The sequence below is a fragment of the Vespa crabro genome, chromosome 1 (genome assembly GCF_910589235.1).
Source record: "Vespa crabro chromosome 1, iyVesCrab1.2, whole genome shotgun sequence".
NCBI lineage: Eukaryota > Metazoa > Arthropoda > Insecta > Hymenoptera > Vespidae > Vespa > Vespa crabro.
In genome coordinates, this window is record NC_060955.1 from 20810860 (window position 1) to 20828606 (window position 17747).

Sequence of the window (17747 nt, forward strand, 5' to 3'; positions counted from 1 at the left end):
TCTTCCTTTATTGAGTTATATCAAACGTATAGATATAGACGATATTACAACAGTGTTCGAATTGGTAGCTCATGTAATTGGTTCTTTTATTGAAGTTCAACCAATCAGAATTCAACGACATATAGTGCCCTCTATCGATAGAATACAAAAATATCGATATTATTCATGAAAAAGAAAAAAATTTAAAAAAGCCCGCCTAATATAATCTATAAAAAGATATTTTTATTCTGATAATTGACAAAGCATAGCAACTCCTCGCATAATCCAATGTTCCGGTGGCATTGTTGTAGGTAACCACATAGCTATAACAAAATTTGTCGAATGTCCTGTAGTTGATAATACTCCTCGACGCTCGCTGGTTTTATAGAGAGGACACGTATACGTTCGTTTTTCCTTGATATCCTCTTTTCTTGTTGGTAGCAACCACAACTAAAAAAAGAAAAAAAAAAGAAAAGAAGGTATTTAGAAATTACGCCTCGTTAAAACGAATTACACGAAGTTCGCTTTACGCTCGTACGATAATACATACTGTTGAACGACACATCCTCTATTCAATTGCAAATAACGTTTATTATTACATGCACTTAGACATATTATGTAACCCATAAAAAGCAACGACTAAAAGCATATCTAAATAGGAACCTAACATAATCTAATGTAGGAAGCAATGTAAACAAAAAAAAAAGGAGGAAAAAGAAAATAAATTTTATTATCCTAATCTAAATATAAGAAAAAATTCAATGTATATTTACAAAAGGCATATCGTCGTAAAGGACTTTGGGTATGCTTTCTTTCAATTTCATTTCATTTCTGTCGAATCTAGCACCATCCAAAAATAATCCATAAATATAAATTCCATTCTCAGGCGGTGTATTAAAGACAGTTTCTTTGAGAATAATGAAATCATAAACTAAATGATCGATTGGTATACTATATTTTCTTGCGTAGTTCTGTCTACTACCGGTTAAAAATGCTTGGGTAAAATAAAATCCTGATAGCCAGAAAGCCGTAGGAGGACCTTCGTCGTACCATTTCTGTGAAATATCAATGTAGTAGTAATACAATAAAATTGATCGTTGTCGTAATAATTACCTGTAAAAAATTTAAACGTTGCAAAAAGTCGTTTATGTAACTACCGAGAGGCTTCAAAGAAGGATAGGAGTGTTGCATCCAATAAGATGGTATTTTAGCAGTCAATATTGTCCCATAAATATCTTCGAGCTCGAAAGACATAACGATGAAACCTGTTCGAAAGAATTTTAAGATTTAGATTTTATTTAAAATTTTAAATCGATCAATGATACGAAACGAGGATATATAATTTGTTACGATAGATTCTAAAAAAAAAAGAGAGACCTTTTATAGCTTTTTGGATATTGATCAAGCTACTTCGAATACAGTTTAATAATTTATTGAAACGACCCATTTCTTGGACTAATACGGTATTCATGCTTTGACTATAAGATGTAGGATATTTCTCATTCGCAGTTTGGAGATCATAATCCACTGGAAGTCTGCTCAAAATATCGGCAGAAACGTTGAAGACTATCTCGTCGCTCGTCATCGCCCCAGTTCCAGTTTTAACCGTCTCCTGCGAAGTGAAGAATTTTATCGTTTAGTTGCGTGCAACGTTAATCTATTTTTGTGCCTTATTATTCGTGAGTTTTATCTCGCAAAAAAATCGATTGATCAAAACGTCGTTTTAATTATAAAAAAAAAAAAAAAAAAAAAAGCATACGTACCCTTATTTGCCATAAATCCTGCGTGTTAAAATATCAAATGAACGATTAAAATTATTTATTAGCTAATTGAAAAATTAATAATTCATATTCACATACAATATACCTACCAGACGATCCTGGATAGCAAAAAATAAACAGTTCAATTTCATATAAAAAATAGAACGATCGTTTTAAAATAAACGAAATCGTGATCGATCTTACCTGAGTCAATAAAATAGAAGAGAAAAGCAACGACGTTTCTTGCTGATCCTTAATAATATCCGCATTTTCGTTCATTCCAAAAACACTTGGCGCGGTAATTAATGGAAGATTTTTCGTATATTCAACGTAAGCATCGTATTCTCTGACTGGGGGACAGTAATAAATTTTTGAACTGGTATCGAAGTAATAGATATCTTCTCCGAGTGCTTCCCTGATGAATTAAAAAAAAAAAAAGAAAAGAAAAGATACAGAACAAAAACGATTCAGATAGATATTTTGTCAATCAGTAATAATTTTTCAATTACTCACTTGCAATAGAATTTCTCTAAAATGGTATTCAATGTTCTACGATCCCATTCATCGGTAACTCTACCACCATAATTACATTCTCCAGTAAGATATTTGAGTGCTTCAAATTGTACATCCTCGTATTCATTTAGAAAGATGTGCAATTGGAGAATGCTAACTCTCAAATCTGTTTCATTAAATTCATAGGGTATATTCCAACCAATAGGGCCGAAATTTCGTCTTTCTTGCACGATAGCATGAAAGAAACATAAAGAATAGATTAATTTTTTAAAAGTATCGCTCTGACTGCAGGACTCAAAAAAGTCAGGATTATTGATCGGATCATTCATGTACGATCGAATGATGTTAGCTCTCAAGCCTTTGGGAGGCTCATTTGTCATTTTAATGCCATTCTGAAGAACCGAAATGGGAAAGTGTTCAGCTGGATAACTAGTGAGCCATAATCGAAAGTCCGAATGAATTGCCTCAGGCATGAAGCCTTCGCAGATTTTTTCCAAAGTTGGCATCCAACTCTTTGCGAGATGACAGTTCTGTAGAACCACCCAATGACCATGCGTTACACCGTTTTCTATTAGTTCCTCAGCGATTGGTCCTTGACCTGAATAATAATACACGATAGAGAAAACAGGAAATAAAATGATGAGTGTAATTTACAAGCTCAATTATAAATAGTTAGATTTTTACCTTGTCCCAGGGACAAATAAAATAGTCGATTTGCTCCGTAACCTAGATCATCAGCAAATTTTAACAATATTTGAGCTGGATCAGCTCCAGGAGTTAATACGAATATCAATGGAACGCAATTATTAGAATCGGCATATGAAGAAACTAAATCGAACGTCGGTGCCTCTACAAACTGCGGACCAAGTTCAGCTAAAAATAATTTTCTATGTACTTTCATTTTATTTACTAATTGATTAAGACTCAAAGATAAACAAAAAGTACCGTCGACGAAATTCTGAACAGCTGGTACAATTTTATCCGGTCTAATACATCTCAATATCAACAGCTTTTCAAACATGTTGATTTTATCGTATGGAACTGGAAATATCGTGTTCTGCGGTTCTTTTGAATCGAACACTGTCTTCCATTCTTTACTTTTCTTAATGAAATTTTCTTTAATACCCTGAACGATTTAAAATAGAAATGTTTATAAGCATTATTTTCTTTTTTTTTCTTTGTTAATCTTTTAATGGTATTTAAATAATAATCTCACAGAAAATCCAATGACTTCGTCCAATCTGCATAATTCGTCCCACTGTTTAACAGGTAGCCATGTAGTTGGATTAGCATAAGGATTATCAAGACCAACCCCACCCGTTAAGAGAAAAATCCATTGAGGCATGGAAAGCTTTTTTTGTTGTTTCAACAAATTAATAACAAGAAGTAAAGAGAACAAAAGTTTATCCTTTTCGAATAGTGATCTACATATGTTTAAAAAGAGCGAATAAGTGAAGTATTCGATAAGATCTTTCAAACGTTGCTCCAAATTTTCCGCAGGATGTGTATTTTCAATCGCCATAGTGTAAAGATTGACGAACCACACTAATGAATATTGATACATTGGATCTATGTTTGCTAATACAGCTGTAAATAAATATTTTCATAAATAAACGAACAAATAAATTATTCTATATTTTTCATACGTCATACCTATAGTGAAGAACAATACGGTGGAGTGAATTGCAATCGGCGTATATTGAAGTCGAGCCGCATCGATCGACTTCTCAGTGATCTCAGTAGCCGCCTGTTTTATATGAATATCGTCGCTTAAATTTTTTGAAGACGTTAGTATATCGATTGCCTCTTCATCCTCGAGAATATTACCTTCGGCTACAGATAATACTTCTAAAATTTTATCCTCCGTTTCCTTCAACAATCTGAATATACATAAAAAAAAGAGTATCAGAAATTTTCACGTAATAAAAAATTAAAAAAGAGAATAATGACAAACACCTTTTATTTGTGGCGCTTTGTAAAATCAGTGCATTTTTTTCAGATTCCAAATCTGGCCTTTCTTTAGCAACAACTATGCCAAGCAATTGATCATCCAATCCTTCCGGTGTAATTACAAAGTTGACCAAAGTAACTTTAACAGTTACTTCTGGTAAGTAATGAGGATTTCTCAGTTTGGTCGTTATGTAAAATCTATGAAAAGAGATTGAACATGCAAGTATTTCTCTTTAATATTGTTCCAATTGCTGCTTTACGGTATGCCTACCTAAAATTATTATTATATTCAATTACAGTTTCACCTAATCTAATACATAAAACACCACTTTGTTTAAACGTTTGTCTTAAAAGGATTGGCTCGAGAACAGCGTCCAGTTCTTCTTCAATATTCTCTAATAACACAGGTTGGCCAAATTGAATAGCATTCTCTAAAACTCTGACGTAATCCATTTGTGTCAATCGAATGATACTGATATTATTAGTCTTTTCCATATTTTTGATCCATTTATTCGCTTGATTCTGAGGATCTATCATCAGTGGCCATCTTCTTGCATTTCTATGACATAGAATAAAATGTTTGAATATAAATTTATGATAATAATAAGAATTATTTTTTTAATTATTGTTGATTATATTTAGATCATAAGTATACTTACGTAACGATAATACCATTGTCAATAGAAAATAGATCACTTGGTAATCCAAATATGTTCCAATCTCTTATTAAAACGGGATCACCGAGTACGTCACGCAATTGAAAATCTTTTGTGCATATCACTTCCAAATTTGTACAAAGCTCCACCCATTCCGCAATTTGATGTACACGAAACGGCATTGTAAATGGACCAAGATAAGCGATCACTCCAGAGGCAATGATGACGTCTCCAGTTAGCCGATAATATCTATGATACATTTAATTAAAGCAAGAAGAGTTTTAAATAGGTCGAACTTTCTCTCTTAATTGATGATGAAATTTTTATGATAGTTACGATAAAATCTTGAGATAAAATGCAAGAGAAAAATAAATAAAGAGAAAGCGCAATCTAGAATGGTTTTAGCTCTAACATCAATGTTTTCTCACATTCATGTCCAATTAACTCTAGATTAATGCTTTCTCACATTAATTTATTTAATTACGATCATTATCTTTCTTTTTATTAAAATGAAAAAGGAACTACCTATCTCCGAGTTCTTGAGCACTCAGCAACCAACGATTATATTCTCCGCCTAATCCACCAATAAGTTCTTCTGCACGTTTTATCTTTAGTTCACAATTAGTAACCTGATCGGACATCGCTTGAAAATCTTCCTTTCTTTGATTTAATAATTTTTCCAGAGAAATTAATTTATTCTAAAAACAACAACAATGACAACGAAGAAAAAATAAAAATACGTAAAATATGTAAATAAGATGAAAGAAGAAAATCAAAAGACATGAATTTATTTTAAAATAGCCAATATACTTGAACTTCTTGTAATTGGTTCCGTTTTAAATTCAACTCGTCCAATGCTTCTTTATATGTCGCTTCAGCTTCAGCCAAAGCCTCCTTTTTTGGAGCAACCACTTTCGCTACTTTGTCGTATTCCGACATCGCCATAACCCATCGACAAAGTCCCTCGCAAGCCGTCGAGACTTTCTTGATCTTTTCGGGATCAAAATCAGATTTTGTCAAATAATTCTTACGGATATTCTCTATCACTTTTTCTGGTATATTGTCCTTGTCAAAGTTCAACAAGGAATCAAGAAATTTAGCATCACTGAGCATTCTTAAAGAAGCCTTCCAATAATCATCAACTATACCATCCTTCGTTTGTACTCTATCTGGCTTTATTTCCTGAAACGATGATCATCTATGAAAATTATGAAAGAGTTCGAACATATGCATATAAAATGAATAAGGTTTTAGATCATTATGAGAATACCCTAAGAACGCAAACGCTTTCGACAATAAGTTTCACAGCATACGGTGGACGTTTCATAACTTTGACTACTGCAATATCTTTTGAAGTTAAAGTATCAAGAGCTGCTTGAGCATTACGTAGAAATGGCATTGCTTCTGCTAAGCTCGCATCGCATTCTGCTTTAATTGCAGCTGCTGCATCAGCGACAGTCTACGAAAGATAATTTTCAATGACGAGAATTCGTTAAGTCAATAATTCTTTATCTGCTTACTTGAGCTGCAACTTCGTCGAGTTTAACTATTTTTTCAAATTCTGCTACATCTTGATTCTCTTTTTCAATATCAATCAACATTTTTTGAACATCTTGAGTAGCAGTAATCAACTGTGGTTGCAATTTTCTTAAAGTTTCTTGCATATCCGCGACCTGTTGCTGTGTACTATCTAATCGACCTAAACCACCCTGATATCGAGCTTTGGCAAGTAATGTTTCTCTATGATGATATATCAAATTTTGAACAAAATAAAAAATGAAATAGTATAATGTTTAGAGAGGAAATGTAATATTTATTTAAATATTAATCGTCTATATATTTACCGTCTTTTCTTATCTAAAAGATCCTTGAAAGTATTGATCATCTCGAGGTAGGAAGTTGGTGTTACGTAGTTGTATCTATTGAGACGTATCAAAAATTCTGCACTTAATTTTTCCGTGGATACATGAAAGAAACGACACATATCTATTCCTACTTGTCTCTCGTGATCTGACAATTCGATTTCAGATAAAAATCTCGTTGCAACAGCTATCAGTGCATCCTCAGGCCATGCCTTGAAAAATATAACAAGGATAATGAGATTATGTTCAAAGATGAAATCAATCAATCGAAGAAATATATTTGTATTATACTTGTAGCCAATCGATGGTACAGCAATTAACCAACGCTGGAAACTTTCTAATGCGATTTCTAAAACCATCACCGATCGGTGACATGGCTACGACTATGTGAAGCTGATCGCGTGCTATTTGAACAAAAAGATTGAAGAGAGCAACTAAGCTACCATCTGTTTGTAAGGATCGGTCTCGTTGTCGATCAATTTGTCGCATTTTCTCGCAAATTTCAACTTTCTCTTCGTTATTGAATATGTTAGGGACCTATGCGATCAATTTTAATGTAATAAGAAATCTAAGGTCAATAATATCTTTAACAGATAATAAATAATAACATACTTCTCCAGAATTCAACATATTACTGATGTCTTCTAAAAAGCTCTCCTCTTTAATTTGAATGTCAGTGAAGAGAAATGTCGAATGCAATTCTGTGGCAGTAGCCTTACGCATGATCGTTTTAATATCCTCGTGCCATTCATTAATACCATATTGCTTGCTTATTTCAACTTGAAAAACGTCGTAGTCGCAAATGTGTGATGCCAATCTGGTCAACGATTGTCTTCCAGAACCACCAACGCCGACCAAAAGAGCATGACTTCTTGGTTGTTTAATGATACGAGAGATTTTTGACAAATGTTCGATGGCAAAACTGAATTACACATGCAAAATATAAATTTCCAAATGTATTTGTATATTTCTTCTTGAATTAAAATAATTAAAGTGATTCTTTACCGGAATAAAACTAAGTACATCGGTTTCTTTGACATAGCATTGTATTCCGTCAAATAAGTCTCAACAATTTCTCGTAATTTTTCTAAATCAAATACTTCTTTATACAAACGAACATCCACTTTTGTATCAATAAAATCACAATACATTAATTTTCTCAGCTCGTAATCGGTGATCTAAAACGATAAATCGAATAAATCTCTCATGAAATAATATTAATATAATAATTTTTATCATAATTATATGTAATACCTTGCCAGTTGTGCTACCTCGAAGAAAATCTTTGAACAATTCTTCCATGGATATCTCCATATGTTTTTTCAGAGTTAAATGCAATTGTTCGATAAGCCAATTCATATCAATTTCATCGACTAATCTATCACCAAATACACGTAAAATCTCATGAACCCATAATCTTTTCATACTTATCAAAGTGGACATTGCTTCGGGAACAGACAAGAGTATCCCCTATGTTTAAAAAATATTATGTATCATTTACATTGATTGAAAGAAAATTTTTCAATAATTTTTACAATTGAAATATTGAAATATAAAACCTGTATCACTCTGGAAAAGTCTCGGAGATTGAATATGTAATGACATTTCGCTGGTGTCGGTAAAAGATTCTTAAGACTTTCCTTAAAGACATCCAAAGTCGCGAAAACAATTTGATCGATGCATGGATCAAATTCTTTACTGAAACCTCTGAATAAACGAAAACAAAATGATGTTCTCGTAAATGATCATGATAAAAAAAAAAAAAAAGAAAAGATATCGACAGACCTTGTGTCAAGATGCCATAATATAATTTTACTGAATATCATTATCATAACGTCGTCCTCAAAATCGGATATGGTTAAAACGAAGAAGTGTCTCTTGAATCGTGGAGTTATATCTTTTCCTCCACTAATGGGCGGTGCCATGGCACACATCAATTGAATCTCGATCAATTTGATCGGTATCATTTCTTTTAAATCGTACCTATTCGTTTAAAATAAATAAATTTGATAAATAAACTCTATAGAAATTGTTATGCTTATTAAAATAATAATGTTATTAAAATAATGATATTATTAAAATAAGTTTATAACCATTGCCAATGATCAAGCCATTGACGAAGCAATTCTATCGGTGGTTGTGCACCATAGGTTTCTTTTAATGGCATCGATATGTCATCGACAAAAATAATCCATCGTTTTCCAACAGGTGGACCGAAAACACCTTTGCGCCTTCTATCAAGCTTGCTCATTATTATTTCTTGAGTTTGATTGGCCGTAGTTTGAGCGGAGAAATTTATAAATAATGGCTTATTAACGGCTGAATTATTTTTTTTCAATAAGAAATCAGTTATATAAACGGATTTGCCTGTTCCTGTTGGTCCAACAAAAAGCACAGGTTTTTCATGTTGAACTAATAACTGAAAGAGAGCAGTATAACGTATTGTTTCCACGGTCGGGACGATTATTTGATTAACTGGGATATCTCGAGGGATGGGGGGAACACTGATTAATTCGTCCGACCATAATTTCCATTTTCCTTTACCCTGTAGATATAATAATTTTTATTCATAGCTTGAATGAACGTATTAATTTCATCTTCGTATAAAATTATTTTTACCTCTTTAATGAATTTATAATCAAAAACAAGATTATATTTAGGCATGACAAAGATGTATGGTTTTTCAGGTTGTGGTATTGGTTCTTCCAATTGATATTTTTCCATCAGAGCTAATGGAAATTCTCTTTCCATAAAACCACGAAAAAGTATACTGAATTGTTCTCTCGAACTTGCGTCCAAAGTGCCACCCATTGCCCATATACAAGAGAAGAAAAAAGATCCCTGTGTTATTGTAGATTTTATTAAATAGATATATATAATATATATATCTCAAATTATTAAATATCTTTTTACCTCAACTTGTGCTCGAAGATCATATTCGTCGATATTTTTAGCTATCTTCTCATCGTGATATTCCTCGATGAAACAGTCCATCAGATACGTTATCGATCGCAAATAATTCGAATCAGGCATTGGACACAATTCCTTTAAATAAAAATCTATTCAATTCAAGAATTATAAAAATGAAATAATAAATGATATACCTTGACATTACCACGACGTAAGAAACGGAAAAGTGGTTTACAAAATCTTATGAACAATGATTCGTAAAGAAAATTTTTTAACCAAGGATCTATTTTTGCTGGTGTCATAGAGATCCATGATAATAACAATGGCTTCCATCCTAACGCAGAGGGTTCCATATAAATCATACCTAGTTTATCACGTACAACACAGGACTATTATTTATAGACAAAGAAAAAAAAACGATTAAGTCGAAGATAATAAATTGACATTACCACAACGTGATACCGTAGCTGGTGAAGCGGCTTCAAGGTCCATCGGTTCGAAAACTAAATTGGTCTTTGGTGCTAATTGTATTACTTCACCGCTCATAAGACATAATTTCTTGTTATCATCCAAAACTGTGTTCATACTTTCGATCCAGATAGCATCGATAGGTCCGTCAAAAACCAACCATTTACGATTGGTGTTAGTAGAAACAGCAAAAGTACGATAGCTTACTGCTAAAATTCCATCTTTCCATTCGTGAGAGGCAGGATCAAATTCTCCATACAATTGGCCCATAGTTATCGCTTTAGGATTCATCACGGTTATCTCTACTTTGTTTTCGTTTAAAAGATTCTAAAGAGATACATTAATATAAAATAAATATATTAATCAATAATTATTGAGATATAGAATTTAAAAATATTACCATTTCTTCACAAATTCTAAGAGCATCAGCTAATATCCTATATGCTGTAGTTTTTCCACCGAAAGGAAAACCAACAATCATGAAACCATGTCTAACTATCATCATCTCATAAATCTGTTGTATTTTTTCGAGAAAGATAGGAACACATTGAATATTAGATTCCGAGCAAGCCTTTTCCGTACATTCATTTAGGTACGTGTAATCTGGCGTAGGAAGAGTCACATTTGGGAATAGATCAGACATAATACCCTAAAGAAAAAAAAAAAAATATTACTGAATATGATTACTATATTCCAGCTGGAATATAAAGGATATATACGATATATACATTGAATAATGGTATATCTTGATTAAGAAATTTCGGCAAATTTACGTCCTTGATACTACGCAGCATTAAAATATCCTCGTTTTCTTCGGGATATTTCAGCTTTAAATTACCCGCAGCTATCAAAACAGATTTCACGGCTCTCATGCCGTAATCATAATGATTTTGACTGGATAATTGTTCGGAACAGAGCCTATAAGCTACGACAATTTTAACGGACAATGGTCGAGCTTCGTAGAAACCATAAGAGTAAAGTGTATTTTCTGCTATTAATGCATAGTCCGGTACCTAATATAACGTTAAATAAAATTATTTAAATTTAATTCTTATAATTACCATTTATTTTTTAAACTAACCATCATAGCAACTGGTCTAAAGAGAGCTTTCAAATTATCAGGTAATTCGGTTCGTCCAGCATAGCCTGGATTCATTGTAATGAAACAAGCACAAGTTGGATCTAATACCAATTCGGTATCCTCGAAGATCAATATCTCTTTGCCTGCGTTGACTGCTCGTTGAATCGTTAAAATTTGTTGAGCTACGACAGACAGAACTTCCAAATCAATTCGATTAAACTCATCGAAACAAGACCAAGCTCCAGTGGCAGCCAAACCCTGACAAAATGATAGATAGTCAAAAAGACGACGATGATTTTAAGATAAGAATGAACATTAAAAATGTTTCACCTTCATAAATTTGCCTAAAGCTATATAATCCAAGCCTTCTGAACAATTAAAGACAACGCATTGTTTGGCAACAGCTTTTGCCATGTCCTTTGTGGTTTCTGTCTTACCAGTACCAGCAGGACCTTCCGGTGCACCACCAAGATTCAAATGTAATGCACCAAAAAGCGTTCTATAACATCTATCTGTTAATGGTGTTATCACTAATCTCGACGTATTACCTAAATACTCATAGGCATATTTCAAAGTTGAGTTTATCATCATCACATACATGTCTTCTTTCTGTATGATTAATGATTGAAAAAATAAGTATGATTAGGATATATTTTTAATGTAACAATTAAAGACTATAAATGTATATTAACCGTCCAATAATATCTCATCTGAGAAAGCCATTTAAAGTCGGTTGAATGAGATACTCCTTGTTCAAATAATTCTGTTATAACGTCTTTTCCATGAACATCTAAAGTTACTAAAGCTTCTGCAATTACAGAGAATATAATATCATAATGTTCAAAATACCGAGGGAGAATTTTTGTAATAGAATTTTATTAATTAAAAGATTACCTAAGGTCGTTCGATTTTGTTTTGACAACTTGCTGCGTACCAACTTGACGATGTCATTAAGCTCGTTTATACAAACTTGAATGTAATCCTTAAGGCCATTAGGACTAGTAGAAAATGAATCTGTCGTGTAAGCGGTCCAATAAAGTTTGCTGATACATAAAATCGTTTGTCCAGGCCAATCTAAAGCCCATTGACATCGAGCTTTTGTCACGAACGCATCTTTTGCTCGTATGACCTGAACAATCATAATAATCGTACATAGTTCTAACACAATCAAATTCAAATTGTTTGATTGTGCAATATTGATTAAATAAACAGTTCTGATTTACTTGTGCCCTAACGCTCTTCTTCATAACAATCTCCAATTGTAAAAGCCACTTTTCTACTTGTCCTCGAGCAGCAACAGTGTCAATTATGTCTTCAAATAGAACCATTTCTCCTTCCGAAGATTCCATCATCGTTGCTTCCATTTTCTCCGTGAAACTAAGTTTTGCGATGCCTTCGAAACATTTCTTCAAATGTGGTTGAACTCTGTGAAAATTCAATGTAATTTGACGAGCACGTTATAAAATATTTTTTAACGCTCACTTTACCTAGTAGGATCTTTCGTTTCTGATAATATCTCTAATAACTCGTCGTTGGATAAAAAGAAAAATCTTGCAAAATATAATCTCTTTTTTTCCAAATATGCTACTAGACCTTTCTGAACGAGATCGAGTAAATTCGCACATTTTTTGAAACGTTCCAACATTTTCTCGATTTGAATAACAGACATAACTTTTGGATCATTGGCTACTGCTGCCATAATCTCTCTCCAAATCTGTTTCAAAATTACATTTTATAATTATCTTTGCTAGAATAAGATATATGAAAATATCAAACTATTTACTTTGTCAACGGCACTAAATCGTCGACCTTCCTCTGGCATTTGTTGCTGAATATCTGGCGAAGAAAAAATTGGTTCAAGATACATCCAAGTAGCTTGAACGGCTAACCAATAATCTATAATATCTTGCAACAAAAGTAACTTTGCTTCCCATTCACTGAAATAAGAAAAAATCTAATGGCAAAAGTGAAAAATATATTTAAATATAAACGAACGGGTGAAAATCGATTAACCTACAGAGTTTCTTGTTCAAAAGGCTTAATGTAAAGAGAATTTTTCATAGTTTGTGCTTTGGTCAAATGATCATCCAGTAATAATTGTATTTCATCAACACTAGCTATAACGTAAGTACCAGTATCACGATAAGGATTCACTACAAACGCTATATCTTCCCATTCTGTATACATTTTGTTCAAGGATTTCTCAAGACTTCCTTCCTTCATTGCAGCTTCCGAAATTGCTTCGAATTTTGGAACATAATCAGCTAAACCATAATCTAATATCTATAATGATAATATTAACGATAATGATTCAAAATCTTCAGATCATTAGATTTTTAACGAGTAATAAAAGCTTTATACCTTAGCCATTGTCATATATTTATCAACTTTTATCGGAAATCCAACGATCTCTGAAATCTGTTCCCAGTGACGACTTTTCATGAATGGATTTCCTAACGTCATTATCACTGGCATATGCGCTTTGAAATCTTCTATTCTGTTAACTATCGTCTCTGCTAACTTTTTAGGTATCTGTTCTTGAAAAATCTTTTCTAACTTATATGCAGTTCGATACGCTGTTCCAGTTTCGGCTTCTATTTCTTCTGGATCATGCGAGCCAATCATCGAATTCATCCATAAATCGATATTCGTAAAGGCTTCACAAGCTATGTCGAAAAGTTTTTTGTACGGTGATAATTGATCGGCAATCTGTTTCAAAGACATCGATCAACGTTAATTGCAAAATTTTTTCACCAATACAATATCTTTATTTTTCATTTTATTTTGTTTCAATTCAATTTAATTTTCCTTTTACCTTTTTTCTTAACGGATATTGCGTGAGTTCCCAACCAAACAATTGTTCTTCCTCATTAAATCTATCGATCGTTTCCATCGCAGCAATTATTTTATTTTCCAAACTAGTAGCTTTTTTTCTGTAACGATAAATCTCATCGATATTGCCCCAATATTGTATTTCGTCGCAATATTTTGCATAAATTTCAAGATCCTTTTCAAACTTCTCAATTTTTTCTTTCAACATCTTTTGATACTCGCCAGTTTTGCTTGCGATGATATCTCGATGTTGTTCAAAGATAGAAGATATGTTGTGATACCTAAAGAACGAATGAAAAGTTTTCTAAATGAAATAATCAATTTCATTGATGACGATAAAAAAATTGTAAGAGATTCACCATTGAAAAGCAAAGTTGTTTGTTTTGAGTTCAACTGGTGTTAAAATCCAATAGTCTGATATAAAGAGAATATATTTTTTTAAATCTTTCAAACGACTTTCAAGGATAAAAATTGTTTCAGTTTCAGCAGTATTTATGAATTCTTTGAGTTTAACGAGTTCAGACGTATTTGGTGGTATACTTAGCGCTTGGTCTGCTATACTTTGATAAAGTTCTCCTATACTAATAAAAAATTGTATTATGAATTAAATCATTGTAAGATAAAATAATTAAATAAATTTAACTTTTACAGATCTCCAATATTTCTCAATACTTACTCACGCATATTTCGTTGATAATCGTCGACCATTTTAGATAATAAAAGTTCTTTTAAACGATCAGCCTCAAAGACTATATGATCTATGAGATCTTTCCTACGAACCTCAAAAAGTTTTCCAAAATAAGTACGATGTAATATAACCGGAAGATTATGACACAGTTGATGATAATGTTCAATGATATCACAATATTCTTCAAAAGATCGAGGTGGATCAGCTTGTAAAAATGGTTCCACGACATCCTCCTCTTCCACTTCCTCGATCAATTTTGTATAGATCATGAAATCATCTAATTGTTTTTCTACCTCAACTTTATGTACTTCTATTAATTCGACGATCTTATTTGAATAATATTCCAACAAATCCGATGATATTAGTGGCTAAAATAATAAAAAAAAAAAAAAGTTTTCAATTATTCGGATAATAATAATCAAAGACATCATTAAAACACCTTCAACATATTTGTCGAATTCTCAGAAGATCTCTCATTTTCGATACGTGGATAGACCGTCACAGCTTCGTAAATCGAATGTAAAAGTGATGTTAAAGTTTCTACGAACGTTGTGAAAGACGGATCAAAGAAAATTGCTTTCTTCTTCACGATTACTTTCATATTGAATCCACAATTTTTACCCTGAACAATGGTAAAGTAAATAGAAACTTTTCTTTACAGAATAATTTGTTTAATAAATAATTTTTTTCTTTCTTCTGTTTTCTTTTCTGTGTTTTTTTTTTTTTGTTCTTTTAATTACTTACACCTACGTCCATGAGATAATCAATATAATCCTCCATGGAATTAAGACAGAGTTCTCGCAATTGCGTTTCCATTATCAAAGCGAGACAATCGTAAGTCCTTTTTAATTCGGATGCATTAATTGACGTTTCAACTTTATGTGAACGTTCTTTCTTCCTTAACTTGCCGTAATTATGATAAATAAAAATAAACGATAAATATGTAATCAATATTATTGAATACGATCGAAAGTAAATAAAAAAGAAGGAATATTTTATCTTACATTACAGAACGCAGCTTTAATTTTTGGCAACCAATTTGTCTCGAGATCGTTCCTCATGTTTCGAAGCATCCTTATTACCCTGTACTCGAAACTCCCAAGATCATATGGCTTTCCATTAGACGCTAACTTTTCTATGTCGATTTGTCTTTTATTACTGCGATAAAATTAATAAAAATCAAATGATCATTAAAATTTTTCGACAAATTCTTTCTACTTTTTCGATTGACGAACCTAAATTCTCTGATCCAATAATCCAAAGATTTATACATATAATTATTGTAAAGTATAGTGATCCTTTCGATTTTCAATTTCCTTCTTCTATATCGACATTTGTATTCCAATGAAAATCGTCTGATCTCTTCACTCTCCTTCGTTTTTGATAACTACAAAATAAATTTATATTATCTTCTTCAAATTTATATATATATATATATAACATTTATAAAGAGAATTATGAATTATTTTATGAATAAGAAGAACTTATGAAAGAACCTTTTCGAACAATTTGTAATCGTCTCTCAAAGGTTCCTGCAGAACGAAATCAATAATGGCCTTTTTAATAGTCAAATTATAATCATTCTTCGTTTCTTGAACGACTTCATTTAAAATTTCTGGAAATTTCGTTTGCCATTTAACTGGAATCAAATATAAAATATTCTTCAATGTTTTAGTATCTATCGATTTGATGTGTACGTCATCGATCGCATGAAGAACGTAATAATGATATCTCAAAAGATCCTCTTCGCTCTTTGTAAGCCAAAATTCTTTTGCATCGAAACACACATCTTCTTCTTCTTCTTCTTCTTCTTCTTCTTCTTCTTCTTCTTCTTTCTTCACAGTTATCGCTTTGATCAATGATTGACGAAATTCAGCTCTTTTTTTTCGAAGAGACAAATAAAGTTTGCTCTTTTGAGAAGAAAGGATCTTCTTCTTCTTCTTTTTATTTGTTAACAATGAACACTGTGATATTCTAAGAAACATTGTTTTTTTCAAAAAATTTTATATTAGATATTAATAATATGTTTTTAATATATATATATATATATATATATATATATATATATATATATATTAATCATATTTATAAAATAAATGATATTAAATAATTAATAAATAGAATGAATTTTTCTTTTAACAAATAAATTGATTTTATAAGAGAAAACATTTTTTTGTTAATTTTTTAGATAAAAATTTGTCGTCAAAGAATGGAAAGAAAGATATAATATTTTGTTTGAAATTGAACGAACCTTGAAATCTTTTCAGAAGGAGGATCTATACTAGATTGGGGATAATTGAACGTAGATATCCTTGCGATCGTTATCATTTTACCATCGGTGTCCTTTATTCGAAAAGCTCGTTTTGTCTGAAGACTTTTAAACGTTTTATCTTCTCTGTATCTTTTCAATGATTTTAAATGTTTCTTTTTGCGAATTACATTACATTTTGTAATATTGTCTTCTTCGACATCATTGGAGCACTCCATGTTCTATGATTCTTTCTGTAGTTTTTAATGAAATCAACATAATAATTTAATTAATTTTTATAATAAATATACAAAAAAAGTCCAAATTTTTTTTTATTATAACTATACTTACTGTCTCTTTTTCTTTCTTTTTCTTTTTTTTTTTTTTTTTTACGAAATATATATACTCTAGTGTTCTATAGAAATTTAGATTTTTAATACGTATATCTATATGTATATACATATACATATATATATATACATATACACATATGTATACCCCTTTTATATTCTATAATACATAATTATCCACTTATTACAAGTAGAACGATCGTCAATGTCGCGGTTCGTTGTTGTCACAGAGAAACGCATTAAAGTGACGTAAATAGCTACTTCGTATCTCTCCACATATTATGCTTCCTCGAGTTTTATAATAAAAAAAATTGAAAATTCGATTGATCGAACTGTCAGTAGTACTATCGATCATTGTACGATCATATTTAAAAATTACATCCAACTAAGATTCTATTTTGATAAAATTGGCGCATTCGAATTTTTCACGATAAAACTATACAATGATTG

General features: G+C 31.7%; 1 protein-coding gene across 3 annotated transcripts; it reads right to left on the bottom strand.

Annotated features, from left to right (window-relative positions):
* Nucleotides 1-202: 202 nt before the first annotated feature.
* LOC124431658 (dynein axonemal heavy chain 7-like) lies at nucleotides 203-17327 on the bottom strand. Of its 3 annotated transcripts, XM_046979811.1 has the most exons (51): nucleotides 16951-17327; nucleotides 16196-16673; nucleotides 15935-16086; nucleotides 15704-15857; nucleotides 15444-15602; nucleotides 15139-15321; nucleotides 14688-15067; nucleotides 14371-14592; nucleotides 13995-14292; nucleotides 13541-13888; nucleotides 13197-13462; nucleotides 12963-13116; nucleotides 12667-12893; nucleotides 12403-12604; nucleotides 12074-12308; nucleotides 11872-11987; nucleotides 11510-11788; nucleotides 11180-11437; nucleotides 10827-11111; nucleotides 10499-10747; nucleotides 10080-10425; nucleotides 9825-9994; nucleotides 9634-9765; nucleotides 9340-9561; nucleotides 8814-9265; nucleotides 8506-8703; nucleotides 8280-8427; nucleotides 7975-8190; nucleotides 7726-7898; nucleotides 7333-7642; nucleotides 7012-7257; nucleotides 6703-6932; nucleotides 6379-6598; nucleotides 6129-6317; nucleotides 5669-6040; nucleotides 5384-5556; nucleotides 4862-5107; nucleotides 4474-4761; nucleotides 4209-4400; nucleotides 3906-4132; nucleotides 3469-3839; nucleotides 3198-3378; nucleotides 2937-3125; nucleotides 2253-2850; nucleotides 1944-2154; nucleotides 1850-1858; nucleotides 1743-1760; nucleotides 1357-1591; nucleotides 1093-1244; nucleotides 753-1034; nucleotides 203-429 (listed from the first exon to the last, which is right to left on the bottom strand). In XM_046979811.1, the coding sequence occupies exons 1-51, from the start codon at nucleotides 17184-17186 to the stop codon at nucleotides 223-225; spliced, it is 12084 nt and encodes a 4027-aa protein (XP_046835767.1). In that variant the 5' UTR covers nucleotides 17187-17327; the 3' UTR covers nucleotides 203-222. The 3 variants fall into 3 exon arrangements, 2 of the variants coding, with proteins under 2 accessions (XP_046835767.1, XP_046835776.1); XM_046979820.1 differs by lacking the exons at nucleotides 1743-1760; nucleotides 1850-1858; XR_006944062.1 differs by lacking the exons at nucleotides 203-429; nucleotides 753-1034; nucleotides 1093-1244; ... (2 more) ...; nucleotides 1850-1858; nucleotides 1944-2154 and having other exon boundaries at nucleotides 2709-2850; nucleotides 2937-3108.
* Between the last annotated feature and the right edge of the window lie 420 nt (nucleotides 17328-17747).

Excerpts from the sequence above, each read along its gene's own strand:
- LOC124431658 (XM_046979811.1), bottom strand. The coding sequence starts at position 17,186 with ATGGAGTGCTCCAATGATGTCGAAGAAGACAATATTACAAAATGTAAT. Across the intron at positions 9,266-9,339 it reads ATTATAAATTCATTAAAGAG|GGTAAAGGAAAATGGAAATT; the intron begins GTAAAAATAATT and ends TTATATCTACAG. Across the intron at positions 430-752 it reads TTTACGACGATATGCCTTTT|TTGTGGTTGCTACCAACAAG; the intron begins GTAAATATACAT and ends TTCTTTTTTTAG.